The 18,782-nt window shown below is 43.8% G+C and overlaps 1 protein-coding gene across 1 annotated transcript; it reads left to right on the forward strand.

The window, feature by feature from the left end:
• Positions 1-3,513: 3,513 nt before the first annotated feature.
• Positions 3,514-17,669, forward strand: ywhaba (tyrosine 3-monooxygenase/tryptophan 5-monooxygenase activation protein, beta polypeptide a). The gene is made up of 7 exons (XM_084464713.1): positions 3,514-3,649; positions 10,624-10,783; positions 12,540-12,680; positions 13,247-13,370; positions 14,097-14,260; positions 15,159-15,254; positions 15,457-17,669. The coding sequence occupies exons 2-7, from the start codon at positions 10,631-10,633 to the stop codon at positions 15,511-15,513; spliced, it is 735 nt and encodes a 244-aa protein (XP_084320839.1). The 5' UTR covers positions 3,514-3,649; positions 10,624-10,630; the 3' UTR covers positions 15,514-17,669.
• Positions 17,670-18,782: the final 1,113 nt, after the last annotated feature.

Raw genomic sequence — 18,782 nt, forward strand, 5'->3', positions numbered from 1 at the left:
GCGGTGGAGCTGTGACTGATGTAGTGCCAGTGTATAGAGCGTTGCAGTAGTCCAGTTGAGAAGTTATGAAGGCATGGATGTATATCATACAATGTATAATTCCTCTGAATAGTACATTTGCTAAAGATAATATTTATGTATCATGTTAATGTTAATTTTCATTTTTAATTTACAAGAAACACATTAGTGGTAGTTTCTAAAATATTATTAAAACTCATAATTGCAATGTTTGCAAGGACACTGTGTAGCGTTTTAAGTAATATATTAGCAAAAATCAATGTCTTCATTCATAAATATGTTCCCATTGGTGTAAAATTACCTCTGCCAATAATCAGACTCAACCTCCTGAGCAAATAATTTCTTATCTTTATTTACATTGAATGGGTAAGTCCTAAGGAGGCTTCCATGTCCTTACGAACTATGAAAAACTTTAACCGCTGAGAGAGACAAAAAGCCCTAGGTGGCAGGCTAAATGTGTTTTTGCTCAAAGCCTGACGGAAACTGAAGAACTGTAGAATGAACTCAACGAGACGCGCATGTCACTGCCCCGGCAAATTTGAAAGCCTGCACTGCACTTTTATTCATAATGCAAGATCATACTTATGCCACACCACAGGAGTGATTGGCGGATTCAAAAAACGTGTCATGTTGTCATAGCTTCTTGGCACATACTGCCTACCGTAGTTGTAACCAGGTTGCAACGCACATTTGAAAAAGCGAGGAGCTGGAGAGCACTATTCGTTTGAATGCAAAATAAAATTTTACCCCAAGGTGGGAGAAATTCCTACAGTGTCCCTTTAAAAGTAAGTTGGATGTTGCCATATGTTGAAGAGAAGGCTACCTGTACTGAAGATGTACAGAATCGAGGGATTGAGTTGGTCTTGCATGGAGAGATGGTCAAGAAACCAGAAAACTAGAGAAGTAGAAATAGTGGTGTTGCAGTTCAGCTCTACCAACAAAAGGATGTATTTCCACCTACACAGGAAGTACTTCCTCCACATAACACCTACGCCTTTTTTCTTTCGGGTAGTCTGGGAAATGTTGTTCTGTGCAACTGTTAACAATAATCATATTTTTTACGTTCATTAGACACTTTGATTCAAAGCAGTCTCTCAGATGTCAATCACAGTTCTTTGAGCTAGAGTAATGTAATTGGACAAAATAGTTGTCAGTTTAATGCCAGTGCAGGCATGTGTCCTAACTATCTTATACAGCCAAATATCAGAGGTAAGTACAAGTACATTTTTGGTTGCCAATATCTGAAAAAAGATCTTGTATATCGTGGCATTGAAATTATTCAGATAAACAATTTGGACCAAATATAAATCATTTGCCATTTTTTGGGAACTTAAAGGAGCAGGTGCATTTTGCTATATAGATGCCTTCAGGTTATACAGCATCAGGGAAGTTTTAACCATCTAATCTTTATCCTAAATTAGGAATAAGCTGATTTTTAGGTTTGACTTTTGTTCATCCATTTGTGTTGTTGGTTGTATTCTTGGAATAACAACAACAACACTGAATCAAAAATTTTCATAAAACTTACCGTTCTGTCAATAGTAAAGAAAACTACAAAAGCTCGGATAAATTGCCACCCCAAAGTAATTATAAGGTTATGCATGTTGAAATAAAAAATGTCTAAATGTGTTTATATTAACATCAATAGGAAATATAGTTGCCAGCAACAATAACGGGGTCCTACGGTATGACAGCCACCAGCCTAGCCACCAGCCTAGCCATCAGCCTAGCCATCAGCCTAGCCATCAGCCTAGCCGCCACATATACCATGTTCTCTAGTACTGGCCTCTTGTCAAGCCAGCACCTTCCCCCTCTGCCACAAAATGAGACTCCCCTTATATAAGCCAATAAGTCCCAGGTGGACTGATTGGGCCATACCAATAATAAGGGGAACTTCCCTGGCCAAGGCGGGGTTAACCTTCTGCCCCCTAGTGCTCCGGAAGTCCAAATACCACATTAAATATGATGTGAGGGGAGAGACAGTGAGAAGAGATTTTGACATTCTCACATGACAGTATAATAGTATGACCAACTGTATGACAGACAGTATGACAGTATGACAGACAGTATGACAGTATGACCAACAGTATGACTGTATAACCGACAGTATGACCGTATGACTGTATGAACGAAAGTATGACAGTATGACCGTATGACTGTATGAACGACAATATGACAGTATGACGGTATGACCGACAGTATGACTGTAGACTGCCAAGGGCAGATTGGAGTATATTTTGAGAAATATAAGTCTTTCCTATGTGGAGGTATGGTGAGCTTGGTTGGTATGGTAATATGCATTGGTATGCCTTAAAAACTGTTTTTTTTGGCAGTTAACATATCAAAACAATCACCAACCATGTTTCTAAAGCCTACTGTGTCAAAATCCACTGTCAAACAGATGTTTGCGAAATAACGTGTGTACCCCTTTAACGCCCAGCCTGCATTGTAGAGAGGCCATGGTTCAGAAGGGAGAACTTCAAGCAAATGTTTTATGGTTGTTTTTTCAGATATAGTCTTCAAATTTGGCATGGGTATACTATGGAATCTCCTCTTAATAGCCACATTCAAGAGCTGGGCCTAGGTGTTTTGGATGCAATGTTGGAGCTGTTTAAACATGTTGTAGAGCGGTATACATATGCATGTATTTCACTTTAAAATACATATCTCTGCTGTCTTTTGCCTTATTGCTATTATTTGATCACCCTATAGTCCCACAGTGACCTGGTACATGTGTGCCAAGTTTGGAGCTTTTCCCACTTTCAGCACCAAAGGAGTTAATGTGTGAGTGTTTGGTCAAGTTGTGGTCACTGCACTATATCCCAATGGTCTGACCATATGGGTTGCAATAGGAAAGATGTTCATCATGACAAATGGTGCATGTATACCAAGTTTCATACAAATTGCACCTTCCTAGTGGTAATGGCAGCCTGTTGAAGTCCTGAACTTCAAGGCCTTGTTATAGCGCCACCTATGTGTTATTCTGGCCCATCTTTTGATTCCTTTACTAACTTTACGAGTTCTACAAGCCTGCCAATTTTTATAACTTTTGGAGCCAAAAAGTCAGGATAAAAATAATAATACTAACGAATACAATAGGTTTCCTACGGATTCCGTAGGACCCCTAAATATATACCCCCTCCATAAAAATAGAACGAGAGAGAGAGAGAGAGAGAGAGAGAGAGAGAGAGAGAGAGAGAGAGAGAGAGAGAGAGAGAGAGAGAGAGAGAGAGAGAGAGAGACTACTATGATTACCATAACACATTCCAGTTTAATAACTTGGAATTATCGAACCAAAGCGCAGACTTATGACAAGATAGATTCGACGACACGTTAACACAGCGGCCGGAGACGAGAGACAGTTACCATGGTGATACGGAGCACGTCATCCACTGTCGCGGTTGCCATGGTCCTCATGTGACGTCAAAGCCCCTGCAAGATACTCCGGGAAGCCCCGCGGCTCGGTCGCGATGGTTACAGGCGTGGGGGAGGGGTGGGGTTGAGAGGAAGCGGAAGTGTCAGAGCAGGCGGAAGTGGTACTGCCCTGAATCCCCGGAGCAGCAGGACGGCTCGAGCACTCACATCATCCCCGAGAATAAATAGCAGGATCTCTCCCAGCGCACTCTAAAATGTGAGTTCCACCTATATATCGGCTCGATTGACATGTTATCAACGGGGAATTAAGGGTGGTTTTGTGTTAACTGAGCGACCCGTTAACGGGCCCCGACGGCCAGTCGCCCCTCTATGCGGCGGAAGGTTGCCTATTGTGGTCCGGGGCTGGGTGCGAGGACTTAGGCCAAGACGGGTGTGGGATTCAAGCGTAAGGAGTAACGGCTCTACAAAACACTCGTTTTTAGGTGACTATGGGATTTAGTGACCCTGGATGGTTCCCTAATAACCGTATTTGGGGCGAAATCACCGAGTGGGGTGGTGTGATTTGGTGCAGATCGGATCGTAGTGAAAGGGAGGGAGGGGAAGGCGAGTTTAGCCATTTTGACAGCTTAGCCGCGCCGCGTCCCGTTATGCCCATCGGCTATCTACTAGGCGCTAGGTAGCTAGGCTAATGAGCAGAGGTGACATACAGGACACATTAGGAGGAACGGTACATAAAATATATTCAGGTTTTTGTAATCGCTGATGTATGGCTGATTCGCCGCGTTGCGGTGTTTTCGCTGCCCAGCGCAACGCACACCATTTCCTGGGTGCTACCATCGCATTGACTTTAAAACGTGAACATGAGTCGAATCAGCGTTTTACAACGACAATTTATGGTTGTGAAATGGAGATCGACCTTTCATTTACCGCTAAACTGTCCACATGTTTTCTGACTGAAGTGGGTCACTGAGCTTAGCGTCCGTGCTAAATGAACGGCAGTGGCTCTCTGCCGCATTCCCTTGCGGAACGGCCGCGCTCTGCCGCTAACGCGCTATGAACGCTCCTTTCTTCAAATTCCGCAAGGCGCAGCGGCAGAGCGCGGCCGTTCCATTCAGCCTGTTTCCGCGAGGCCTTGTGGATGCAGTCTGACTGAAAGGAACAGTGTGCGGTATTTTCTGCCGCTGCCGCCGCTCTAGTTAAGGGCAATATCTCTCCATCTTAAAAAAATCCGCAAGGGAATGCGACAGAGGGCGTAACGCGACCAACTTACCGACATGTTCAGTGATCGTTACCGGAATAGGTTGTCTGCACCGGGAGAGCACTCGTATGGCGATTTCATATCTAGTTCAGTCGACGTTTTGAGCGAATTGAAAGGGTGCTCTAATTATTTGTGGTTTTGAGACGAAGGTCGCATATATCTTGTGTGTTTAGTAATTGTCAAGGTTGCCTGACTGTTGAATACGTTTCCGATCGATTATAGTAGGTCTATGTGACAATGCAGCGGGGAAGTACACACGCGTGTGTAATGTAAAGGCCTCATCCATTTATGCCGCGCCTGGGCTCAATCCAATGGGTTAGTCGCAGTACCGCACCACTTCTAGGGTGTATACATTGAATACAGATAAGATGATGTGGACTTTATTTATCCCTGGGAAATAAAGATGGCTCGGCAGAGAGTACAGTATTAGGAATTGTAAAAGGAACATTTAAATAAGAATGCAAAACTTGTATGTCTTTTTATGATATATATATATATATATATATATATATATATATATATTAGTATGCAAACATTCTGAATTGTGTAATTATTGTTAAGCATTTATTGAGCATTAAGTTGGCACATGGAATTAAACTATAATACTTCACGTAATAGCATAATTCATCCTCTGGTCCATTGATTACTAATGTATTTGTAAGTTAAGCAGTGAGCATGCTACAATTTATTTAGCAATCCACTGCATTTAAATTTAGACTTGTCTTTGTACACTTGGTACAACCAGCTTTTTTCTATTAATTTGAATTATGTCAATACTACTGAATACGTATGGCAGAGGAAATCCTTATGATTTAGTTGCAGTCTTTCAAGCATTTTAACATCAATTAAATAATCCAGACCTACATGGTGCATGAAATAGACACTCCTGGATACTTATATCATAGTGTATCACTTTATCTGGTTTGCAGGCGGTGGTGCCTGGGTGGAAGTGACTACAGACAGGATGTTATACACGTGGGCTGAACACACCTCTGAAAGCAGTTCACAGGAGTTTCCGGGCAATATAGGCAAAGAATAATATCTAGAAATACAAATATCTTAACAATGTCGATATTTGATATTTCTTTCTTTCATTCCCCCAAAAAATCTGACACAAAGTCAAGTAACACATACTAGTCTTTTATCAATTAAAGCATAAAAATCTTCCATGTCAATGGTTCTAGATGAACAAGAACCAATTGCTTGTTTAGCAAAGAGAAGACAACATTGTACAGCAAAGTTGAACAACGTCTGGGAATTGTGTTGTCATTACGTTGTCTTATTATTCACCTTATAATGGAGTTTCCTTTTTTAATCCATGTGTAAAATAGTACAGTGAATGGCATGTAGCATTTGAGGCCGAGTGATCTTTAATACATCCATGTTTTGGAGACATTAGCCTTTAGGTTGTTTCCCTGTTTGGAAAATGAAAGTAGACTATAACTCTTTCAGAGAAAGTTGTTATCCAAAACCAAAAGTAAAAACATTCACCATTCACAAATCAACTTAACCCGGTCGGGTCATCAAAAGCAATTCATGTAGCGTTACCTTCTTTAAAAAGGAATATCAAGCCCTACTCAGTAATGGAAGGTGTCGTTTCATGGGCACTTAAATGGGTTAATCGATATCTATCTGCAATCTTTCTTCCTGCTCACTCTTTTAGCCAACACTGCCACGCCTTTTTAAAGATCGTCAGCTCACACTCTCCCAAAAATGTAATATGAATACATTTTGATCAAAGCTGAAATGGAGACGCTCGTCTGCCCTAGGGTTATGTAACAGCTAGGCTCAATGCCTGTATATCAGGACCCACTCGGGTGTTAAAGAACATGCTAATGTTAGCATGAAGTTACGCAGTGTTTATTTCTTTGTACAATTAAACTGGCCCCACATCCTGACGCCTCTCATTTATTTATAATCAAATACAAATTGGAAATGGATGGCTCAAAATGAAGTATATCAAATACTTTTCATGTGTACATTTACCACATTATCAAGGCTTATTCCTACTTGGGGAAAACATCATTTGTAAGAATAGTTGTGTACCAAGTTTAAAGGTTAGGTTGGTTTACTGTGTCTGTTAGATAAGGCACAGATAAGGCTCTGATAGGGGTTAGCCGAGGGATAGTAAAGGGATCTGAACGGTGATGAAGGCCAGGCAGTGTGCCCCTCTGTAGCGAACGGACCCCCAGGGGGCAGGTCTAGGAGCGGCTTTGTGCTGGAGTGTGTGGGGCCATTCTAAGGGTGTGTGTGTGTGTGTGTGTGTGTGTGTGTGTGTGTGTGTGTGTGTGTGTGTGTGTGTGTGTGTGTGTGTGTGTGTGTGTGTGTGTGTGTGTGTGTGTGTGTGTGTGTGTGTGTGTGTGTGTGTGTGTGTGTGTTAGGGCTGTCAAAATTGCTCAAAAATGACATTTGAATATTCCCTCTAAAAAAAACATTCTAACTATTCGAATATCTATATTTGCGCATTATGTCAATGCTGCGCATTACGTCAATAACAGGACAAACTAATACAATGAGACATAACTACTTGTATAGGTAGTTTATTTAAGTTGAAACATATTACCTACACAAATAAGTAAATTAACTAATGGCCAAGACCGCAGACCGCGCTCTCTTTCTCTCTCTCTCGCTCCCCTCACGCTCTCTGCGCATACTGGTTTAAATAAACAACAAGAAACAAATGCTGAGTGCTGATCAAGAGTTTTGTGCAAGCAATTTAAGGTCCCGACTCTTGTCGCTTGACTTGTCGCTTGACTCTTGTCTCGGTAGTGTTCTGGTCGCCCACTTGCAAAGCAGACAGCCGCACAGCGGGTGTGTGTTTTTCCACATTTGAATATTAATTTTCAGCTTTGAATGTCTGTTTTTAAAAACTATTTGAATATATATTCAAATTTAGAATATTTGTTGACAGCCCTTGTGTGTGTGTGTGTGTGTGTGTGGTGTTGTGGGTTTGTTTGCTTGTGTTGTGAACGTGTGGTGGTGTGTGTGTGGTATGAACTTGTGTGGTGTGTGTGGTAGGAACTTGGGTGTGTGAACTTGTGTTGTGTGTGGTGTGAACTTGCGAGGTTATGTACTGTCTTTAAAAGACTGCATGACGTCAATGCAGTGTGACTCCATCTCATCGGACTCGTCAAGATAAGGTCATTCAGTTGAAATGCAAAATAGGTTCTACAAACGGCTTGATGGCTTAAACAGATGCCAACCGGACTACAGCATCGTATAAATTTGCGTGACTGGTATTACGAGCCAACATTTGATATTTGAAAACGGAACACCTGTGTTGACTCTTCTGCTTGTAACATGACCAGCGGTTTAGGCCTAACTGCATTAGTCTAGTAGTCAAAGTACAGCCCTTCTTGGTAGTTCTGCTCTGCCAGGCTGGTCCTGGCTCCAACTTCAACCCGGTACAGGCTGGTTCTCAATGTGTGGCGACGAGCACTACTCTCCCCTGGGGACCAGAATATGGAGCTCCGGTATAGAGTTTCAAAAGGACACACAATATCGCCTGGATTGCGCCTTCCTTTAAAAGGGATTATTCCCTGCCTAGTGATGCCTAGAGATATTTTCACACCACCAGTCGCAAGGAACGCTCATTAGGAACTAGGGTTGTGCAGATGGACGATGTCATCGTCCATCATGATGGCTGACAGACATCACGATGGAGAGCCATCGTGATGCCACGCCCCCCCCCCCCCCCCCCCCTGTCAGACACACACTAATCCTAGTCTCTTCTATAGTTAACCTAAGAACTTTGCAGGGATTGCTCTGTAAATTAAAATGAGAATATAACTAATGCATGCTATTTTAAATACGGTAGCCTAACTTGACGTGTTAGTCTTCCGCAATCCGATCGTATTTCTCGAGCCAGATTACACCGTGCCATGTCGCCCAACTGTGCGGCTGGAGAAAATGTACAGCGAAGCAGCAGCCTCCCTCCGTGAGATCCTGTCCTTAGCGGAGAAAGTAGCCATCACCACGGATGCTTGGACAGCGTTGACTATGGAGTCGTACGTGACTGTGACCGTTTTTTTTACTGACTGGGTTGTGCAGAGTGCGATCCTGCAAAATACAAGTCGCATTTTGCCTATTGTAAATTGACATGAGACATAGTAAACGTTCACAATCCTGCTCTATGCTCTGATATTTTGTTTATCATTTCTATCAACATCTGCAAGGCACTGCAATGCACTGCAACCTCCCCCCCACGACGATGATGTCATAGTCCGTCGTGATGTTTCACTGTAAACATCAACTGCCAATTTAGGGGACATCGCCCAACCCTATTAGGAACAGAGGTTAATAGACATCATGTAGCGGAGCTAAATCAGACGAGGAAGACATCCCAAATAAGATGCTCCTTAGCATCCTTGAGGAAGATTCCGTACCCTTACCTGTTCCTTAAAGACCTGTATTCACTGCCTAACCACTACCGGCTCGCTGAAGACCTGTATTCACTATCTAACCCCTACCTGCTTCTTAATTTCCCATTTTTGTATTCACCATCTAACATCTACCTGCTCATTGATGACCTATCTCTCTACTGTCCAACCCCTACCTGCCCCTACCTTAATGACCTATTTCTGTATTTATCCAATCCTACCTGCTCCTTATGGACCAGTTTCTGTATTCACTATCTAGCTCCAACCTGTATCTATATTGACTCTAAGTTACTTTTCGACAGAAGTGCCTCCTAAATGAATAATGCATCATGTAATAATGTACCTTTTGGCTGCTAGAACCTTAAAAGGTCATTCCAATTCGCTTTGGAGTTCCTTAAATAACAGCAAGTCTACAAATCTGTAGACTTCAGGAAACGTCATATCCCAGTATGCATTTCCCCTCGTTCAGACCACAATCCACATCAGCTGCAAACCTAGCCATCTCTCGCTCTCATTCGTCCTATCGCTCTCCTTCACTTGTCGGCCTATACAAAGGGGGTAAAATGATTGATTGACTGATAGGTAGGCTATGGATCCAGTCTATCATGCGGTGTGACTAGACCTTCTCTGGGTTGTTCGCTGTTCTTATGGTGATGTCACAAGCGCATGGATTTTAAAATGGCTTGTAATGACTAATCAGCCTCACATCTGGTGGTGAATTAGAGGCCCCTTAATCCAATTAGCACAACACCACTTTCTCCTTTCCAATCCGACGCTGACGCACCACCAACCTTAAGTGTCTGCCTATTCAATATCTCTGGTCTTAAATGATTACTTGGCTGCTGCTAATCTCAAACCACTGTGAAAGCTGCTCCTCTCAACAACCCTGTTGACCTGAGGTTCTACAAGCCACACTTCAGATACTTATTTAGACTGAGATTTGTCCACCCATACGATTAGACCAGATTTTTTATATCTAGTGGTTTTGGCAAATGACACACCCGATACTATGTAGAACGTTGTATCTGTGGCATGCATCCCTATTCACTGTTTTACTTATGACATTTGGGGGAAAGTCAGTTAAACTCAAATGCTGCTTGAATTTAGTACATTTTGGTGGATACTCTAATGAGAAGCAATGCGTCTGTGTTCCGCACATTTCAATTGAAACTGAAGACCGTAGTTGCTGTCAGTTAGCAACCCTGGCCAACTAGGGGAAGTGGGGAACTCTGTTGTTTGTTTCTAGACATTTCCAGCCTAGAAACAGGAACCAAGCCCTACCGTCAAACCACAGCGACGAGAGTCCGGGTCACATTTTCCATACTGACACTATATCACCAGGCTTCACTTGAGACTGAGCTCAGCCCATTTAAACCATAGTCATCAAATTACAGCTCTTCTTGGGATTTGTTTTTATTTTTTCATTCAGTCTATAAACTGAGAACTAACTCTCTGTGTGTGTGTGTGTGTGTGTGTGTGTGTGTGTGTGTGTGTGTGTGTGTGTGTGTGTGTGTGTGTGTGTGTGTGTGTGTGTGTGTGTGTGTGTGTGTGTGTGTGTGTGTGTGTGTGTGTGTGTGTGTGTCCGTCCTCCAGCCTAGCGATGGATAAGAACGACCAGGTCCAGAAGGCTAAGCTCGCGGAGCAGGCCGAGCGTTACGACGACATGACGGCGGCCATGAAGGCTGTGACAGAGCAGGGGGTGGAGCTTAGCAATGAGGAGCGCAACCTGCTGTCCGTCGCATACAAGAACGTGGTACGTACCCCCTCGATTCCCTAGTCCCCCACCCCCCAAAAACCTAGTCCTTGTAACCCCCTAGTCAACCCACAGACCAGAGCCCCCTCGTAACCCCCTAGTCCCCAAAAACCCCTGGTTCATTCATTTAAGTTCAAATGTTTTATCCAATATCATAGTAATAAGTAAGATCTCTACAAAACCCATATGCATAATATCATATGGTTATATATCTTTTCCACCATACCTGATTCATTGCTGCAGTCTGCTGCTAGTCCTGTAGCACCTAATTATATTACAGTTCAGACACTTACTATCACTGGCCACCAGGTGTGAGGCTGAACAGTCATCAGAATCCATCCAGTTGAGACATCACAAATGGCAATGTCCACTGATAGACGAGACGCACTTTACAGCGAGATAAAACAAGGCTAGATTTACATTTGTTTGAAAGAAGTTATTCAGATGTAGGTGCCATTCTAAAGCATTTCCATCCATTCAAAACCAATTTAAATGTTGCGAACACAACAATCTCGACGCTTATCCAAAGTGCCTTTATGTTGGGCACCTTCTTAGCTCTTAAGAGCTATCCTATAGAGAACTGGGGCACAAGCATGTCTCTCTAAACCTCAATCTCAACCCATCGCAATGAGATGAAATGGAGGGGATTAGCCGTCTTCAGGGCCCGCTCAGGGCCTGGGGCGGCCGGCACTGGCTGTATTGTGTGGCGTAGGAAGGACATCCTATGAGTCATAGCGGCTGTACTCAGATGATTCTGTAGCCAACATGTGCGTAGCTAGACCTGCCTGTGAAGTGGCTGCTTAACCCTTCATGGCTTTGAGCTTGAACAAGCGGTGCTTTCACACCTTTCCTGTTCATTAGTGTAGACTAGTGGTTCCTAACCTTCTTTCCGCCAGTAGTTTTAGGTTTGGAAATGTTTGAGGCCCAGTTTCTTTTTAGTTTTAGTTTGTTTCTCCACACACATTGTTTTGACCCCAATCGACAACGTCACATCATATCAATATCCCAGAAAATGTGAGTGCATCGCACCATACTGGCAGTAACTGGTAGTAGTTTCCACGTGGCTATGAGTCATCAGCTCTTATGATCCACATGACGCAAAGCTTACGTGTCTGTGATCGAGCCCACCCCAAATGGCCTAGGACTCGACAACCACTGACTCTTCAGCTCTAATGAGACACTGCCTGTGGTGGTTGTGAGTAATGTGTTCATGTCTTTTGGATTGTGCACACAAGGAAACTTATCTTGGGAGTACATTGGCATTCCAGAAAAAACAAAGCAAATGTTAAACAAAATGAAAAGACAGTTAAATAAATATGTCATCCGCTGGCTGGGCCTGGTGTGGCACACACCCCCCAAAAAAGGGGGGACACTTAAAAAAAAAAAAAAGAAAAAAAAAGGTTAATATTGTGAAGTATACATTCTCCATACGGCTCTGCGATGGCCGGGTACTTGGTCTGCAGAAAGTAATGCCACCCCTACTATATATACGTTTAGGGCATTTAGCAGACGCTTTTATCCAAAGCGACTTGCAATAAGTACATTTGTCAAGAAACAAAACAATTGATCGCTTTCGGTCCAGTTATTGTTAGTGCCAAGCACTAACAATTCCAAGCACCCATTCTATTTTTTAAATGTCTACTAAATGAGTCGGTGCACGTCAATGCCTGACACGGCTGTACATTCTCCTGACGGTGTCACGCCCATGTGCCCGGCGCTGATCCTCGTTGTTCTCTGCTGTGGTCCTCCCGACCAGGTGGGGGCGCGTCGCTCATCCTGGCGGGTCATTTCCAGCATCGAGCAGAAGACGGAGGGCAACGAGAAGAAGCAGCAGATGGCCCGCGAGTACCGCGAGAAGATCGAGGCGGAGCTGGAGGAGATCTGCAAGGACGTGCTGGTGAGCTACATATAGGCCCCTGTTCCCTGTCCCAATACTGTCTCTGCTCCCTCCCTCCCTCCCCGTGCCAGCACTCTGTTCAGCGTAGGGTGACCTAATTCAACAAAGGAGGCGGTGGTGGCATTTTTGCCCGACAGACGGACCCAGAGAATGGAGTGAGTGCAGATGCTGGCTCCGTGGGGTATGGGTACAATAAAGAATCCCAGAATGCTATGTGTACGCAGCTCTTTTGATACATACAAACTGTTACCATAGTTTGGATGCCATAGTAGAAATGGCATACTATTCAAGTGTGTGTGTGTGTGTGTGTGTGTGTGTGTGTGTGTGTGTGTGTGTGTGTGTGTGTGTGTGTGTGTGTGTGTGTGTGTGTGTGTGTGTGTGTGTGTGTGTGTGTGTGTGTGTGTGTGTGACAGTACAATTGCGTACAAAAGTACACGTGTAGAGAACTATACAGATGTTTTGTTTCATTGAAGTGTCTGCTAAATGTAAATGCATGCCGGTGTAACGTGTATGGGGGGCTGCGTTCTGAGGTGTGTGTGAACTGACCTGTGTTTTGTGTCTTTCAGAACCTGCTGGATAAGTTCCTCATCGCTAATGCCACCCAGGCGGAGAGCAAGGTGTTTTACCTCAAGATGAAAGGAGACTACTTCAGATACCTGTCAGAGGTCGCCTCCGGAGCAAACAAGAAGGGTCAGTGTTTCTCTACATTACTCTCTTGCTTCTAGTGAAGGATATGTCTGATCATGAACATCTCAACCCTAAACCTAACACCTAAACTACATTGTCTTACTACATCATCGCTTAGCAGTTCAAATCTGATTAACAAAAATCTGAGATTTTCACTATTTTGATCTCGATACTGGCGTTGTCAAGGAAGAAAGGCTGTGGAAACCTGTTGCCAAGAAACAGGAACCCATAATAGTCAGCTGTCAAAATGACCCCTCCCCCTCTTGGATATCAGCGAGGAGATGGGTGGGGTGGGGGGGAGGCACCTCCCTCTTTAATGAGATGCGACTGCAGACGGTGTGACGCATGTTCGGCATCTTGGGCCAAAGCTGCAGGGATTCTGATCAGAGCATAAGGCTGGCTTGTTCTAATGAATCATCACAACATACCTGGAATCCGCCCGCTGTCTGTCAAGACTCTAGCGTATGACATATTCACACTACTGAAACATCTCTAATCTAATGTCTAAACCTAACCATCTCCAACCCAATACCTACACTTAACCGTCTCTAAACGGACACCTCCACTTAAACCTAAAACCAAATCATGTATTTTCAGTTGGGTGTAATACCCCAACTTGGACCTTCGCAAACGTAGACAGACGCAACTGATTCTAATGCATCACGTAAATTGTAGTTCCACCTTTTGCCTGGATGCTCAACCGTACCTACCCTCCTTCCCTCACTACAGCTACGGTGGACAGCTCCCAGGAGGCCTACCAGGAAGCATTTGAAATCAGCAAGAAGGACATGCAGCCCACACACCCCATCCGCCTGGGGCTGGCCCTCAACTTCTCCGTCTTCTACTACGAGATCCTCAACTCCCCAGACAAGGCCTGCCAACTGGCCAAGCAGGTATAATGACCGCCTGCTCACTTAGTGCCCTGTGTGTGGCGATCAAAGGATTAAAACAAGTAATAATAATCAAGTATGGTGTTTTATTTCTGACACCTTGCATAAACTATGCGAGAGGGTTTATTGGCAGGTAAGCGTTCACATAGTAGGCATTTTGTGAAGGAAGTGAAGGAGATGACTAATGCAAAGCTCATTTCACACATACAAAGCTAAGCCCCTTTCACACAAATGTCCTGGTTAATTACTGGGATAAAATTTCAGGCACCGCCTTGCGCCTGTTCACACATGGCATAACAATGCCGGAATATGGGCAGACGATGGCGGTAATGCAACACTTACGGGGGGGGGGGGATGAGAACGGAGCTCACTTATTTTGGAACCTGTCCAGTTTCAACAAATTCATGGAAAAATTAACATGCTTCCATTCACAGTAGCCGTTCAGGCAGTGATCCAGAAATGATACCTGGTCTTGAGCAGGCAAATTTCCGATGCAAATTTCCAGGAATATCGATGATGATTATGTTTGATGATGATTAAGTTTCTTTAGGTCGGGTTGGAGTCCCGACGTGGGTAAGGACCAAGTTCCTTTAGGTCGGGTCGGAGTCCCGACGTGGGTATCAGAGACTGTTGATCTTAAATACATTGCACTTTCTAAAATGTTTTTTTTTAACTTTGCCTTTTATTTTCTATCTATTTTACTTTTTTTTACTTATCTATTATTTTATTTTATTGTATGACAATGTTTATTTGTGAAGCACTTTGAGTCTGCCTTGTGTATTAAAAGTGCTGTATGAATAAAGTTGCCTTGCCTTACACTGCCAGGTGTTTAATAGTATTTACCGGAGTGGGTGTGACAGTTGACAGTGTTTATAGATGTGCCTTTTGTGTTTTTGTTCAGGCGTTTGACGAGGCGATCGCTGAGCTCGACACCTTAAACGAAGACTCCTACAAAGACAGCACCCTGATCATGCAGTTACTAAGGGACAACCTGACTGTAAGCACACGCATGCACACACGTCTGTTGAGAGGCAATAGTATGCCACAACATTTTGGTGGAGATTTGATTAATGACGGATATCTCTCATTCTCTCTAACCCCCTCCCTATGTCTCTCTCTCTCTCTCTCTCTCTCTCTCTCTCTCTCTCTCTCTCTCTCTCTCTCTCTCTCTCTCTCTCTCTCTCTGTCTCTGTCTCCAGCTGTGGACATCAGAACATCAGTGCGACGAGCCTGAAGTCGGCGAGGGGGAGAACTAAAGCACTCGTCCTCCCCCGTCCTCCCCGCTCCCTCCGCCTCCACACCTCCACTCGTCCTCCTCCTCCCTCCCTCCCCCCTTCATCTCAGACACCCCCGCTGTGTCTCCACCACTGCCTTCTGTATAACCCGGCGGCATGAGGTGTGCTCTAACCCGCACCACCCGGTAGACACCAAACCCTAACATGAATTACTCCATCCCCTGTCCCCCTCTCCTCCGCCCGCCCAGGGTGCTGGGGGGCGGGGCGAGGGGTGGGGGCGGTGTGGTCACCCCACAGGGAGGGTCCCAGATACAAAACGACATACAGAACAAACAGATGTAATTAATGGTGGAAGTTGTATTTTATTTTTCTCGTCTCCCCCCCCACCCACCCCCCCATCCTCTAAGTATATAAGATCACATTCCTGGTCATATAATCCCCCCCCCCCCACACCCCCTCTCCCTCCCTCCCTTTCTGTCTAGACGATTAATGCATTCATATAGTTTCTCCCTTTGACGGCTTCTTAGTGTACTGGCAAATGGCTGGTTTTATTCCACTCTAAACAAACAAAGGTTATTAAACTGTCCGTTTATTTTGAACAAACAACTGTGACGTTTAGTTATTCCTGCGTGGGACACCGGGCCCGGCGAGGGAGGAAGCGCTCTCCCCCACAGAAGGGAAGACTGTCTGTTTTCGGTTTGTCTGGGACCGAGACGTGGTGCTGAGGTTTATACAGAAGGCTCATCCAAGGCAGTATTGCGACACTGACTAAAGTATAGAAATTGCCTAGTCAATAAACACTGTCTCCTCAAATATCAATGCAAGCGGTTTTCATTGAATTAAATAAACAAGGAGCAAAACTCTGAGCCACATGAAGATCCATCTTTAGCTCAGCGTTTCCACACATATTTCCTGTTTGGTTCAAAGAGGGCGATGGCCTTTGAAGTGGCACTCTTATTAACATCAATCCAGAGCTCAATGAATCCATTACAGCGTAATGTGGCTGCCACATATATAACGTTGAGAAGTTCTAGACCCTGTTCAAGAACAGCAACACAAGTTCTAGGAACGGGTTTAGACTGCCCTTTTGCTTTTCACACTTAAGTTGTCCAACTAAGTGCTTTTAGCCAGAGGGGTTGGGGGTTAGGCTGTGCTTTGGCATGCCGCACAAATTACGAAACATTTGAGAAAGTTTCCAGTTCTGCTGAATACTAACCAACGTGATCTGCCGTAGAGTGGCGACACAAACGGTGTAATGCTCGGGGAATTGGTGCCTCCTGCTGGTTCTCCATACTCTAGTTCTACAGCAAGGAGGCCAGAGTCTGTTAGCCAATCAGGAAAGACTCCCATGTTTATCGACAGATGGGTAATTAAAAGGCCATGATGACACAAATGTTTCTTTCAAAATCTGATCTGAATCATCCACTGAGCAGCACAACCTCATTTAAAGCATTCAATATCTTATCTATTGTTATATTTATTGCTATCATAAACATCACTCTGCTGCCAACAGTGGGACGACCCAAACACACAGGCGGCCACGGTTCAACCATCCGCAGCTTATTTTAAACGGTTAAGTCAGTCAGTGTCACAATACTCTTCATCGTTACCATCCTCCTCCCCATTCCGCTCCTGTAGATGTACGAAGATCATGTCTTTATTTTATTCCTCGCTGAGGGCAAGTTTTCATGCATTGAATTTAAGTATCACAAACCCCTCGCCATCTCTGTCTCTCTAGCTGAACTAAAAGGCAGTTAATCTATGCTTGATAAGGAGGGAGTAGGATCCCATGCAGCAGTGAGTGTGGCTCAGAGTCTGTGTGTATATCTGCTCTCTCAACAATCGTTCTGTTTTTACTGATCAGTATTCTGCTGGAAAAAGAAAAATGTTAAAACACAAAAAAAATCTACTTTGCTTCTGTGGCAGTTTTATTTGCTTAGCGCACGTGGTTGTGAGAACTTAGACTTTAGCTTAAAGACACCCCCGGAAAAAAAAATTTCCCTTAAAAAAATATCTTCCTAACCATCTTCTTCCCCTGGTTATTGACGTAATACTAGATTTGTGTATGTCTTTTCAAAAAAAATAATTCCAACTCTAGTTTCACCGTACATGTTATAAACAGGACAAAGATGTAAAAGACAATTTAAAGTGAAAATAAAAGTTTTATCAGTTGAGAAGCTTCCCTGCTGTTTATTGTGACCAGTCGCTTTGGTTGTGGCACATCCAACCTAAATATTAACATTTACACACCATACCTAACTCATATTTCCTAAAATAAAAGGTTATAGATTTGAGCTCTTTTAAAGGACCACTATTTGACCCCGGGTGTGATGTTGAGGAGTCATTAGGAGCCATTTTGAAATCAACCCAAAAGTGACATCACAAGATTTCTACCACACATCGCCAGTGTATATTATGCTTGTATAAATACAAGTACATGGCCTAATAACAGCAGTTATTCCACACAGAAGGGGAATCAGATCTCCATTGTAAGGCTAGAGTAGTTCACATGAGAGCCCTCATGGGCTGGCAGGAGGAAATCTTGGAGACTGGGCCAGGGGCTGTGCTGGAATTGACTCACTTGTGCTCTCATCCCGTACATCTATATATAACTCACTCTATAGTACAATATTTAGGGTACAGGGAGAAGTCTGACACTAATCATGTGCTGGCAAATCATTGGAATTGGTTGCATAAACAAGTAGACGAATGAAGAACCCACATGCCCTCTGTTGGATGAATCTGATGACAATGACCGCTGCTATGCATCATTGGATTAAGTGCAGAAATGAGTCCCATCACATGTATGCTTTTACAGTGCAATATGTAGGGAACCAGTTCTATACCGTTATATTTCAGATGCCTACAAAATACCAATGCCACAACTAGTACACTAGAAACGGCACACGTAAATCAAGTCAATCAAGTGGAGTATCACATGAGACGCTCTCATCTGCAGCCATTTTAAGGACATTGTGAGTGACGAGTGGGTGGGGTCAAGATAGAGTCCCTCTCCTTTATAAACAGGGCTTCACAACCAGGGCTAAGTCTATGGGTTCTAGGAAAATAAAGAAAAAGGGGTACACAGCTTCCATTGTATTAATAGAATATTAGTTCCAAGAGAAATGTTGGTCTGGAGGGACGTTGATGAAGGGAGAAGCTTAGCCATACTGATGGGGCTTTGGGGAAACATGCTGGGACACAAGATGATGTGAACACACAGCTTTCAAACACAGATGGCCAAAGGCATGACGCACAAGTAGGATCAAGTAGGCTCACAGAAGACGAAA

The sequence above is a fragment of the Micromesistius poutassou genome, assembly GCF_964030765.1.
Source record: "Micromesistius poutassou genome assembly, chromosome: 2".
Taxonomy (NCBI): domain Eukaryota; kingdom Metazoa; phylum Chordata; class Actinopteri; order Gadiformes; family Gadidae; genus Micromesistius; species Micromesistius poutassou.

Bases quoted from the DNA above. Each gene is read 5' to 3' on its own strand.
- ywhaba (XM_084464713.1), top strand. From the start codon at position 10,631: ATGGATAAGAACGACCAGGTCCAGAAGGCTAAGCTCGCGGAGCAGGCC. The intron at 12,681-13,246 runs GTGAGCTACATA...TGTGTCTTTCAG, and splicing joins AGATCTGCAAGGACGTGCTG to AACCTGCTGGATAAGTTCCT. The intron at 13,371-14,096 runs GTCAGTGTTTCT...CCCTCACTACAG, and splicing joins CTCCGGAGCAAACAAGAAGG to CTACGGTGGACAGCTCCCAG.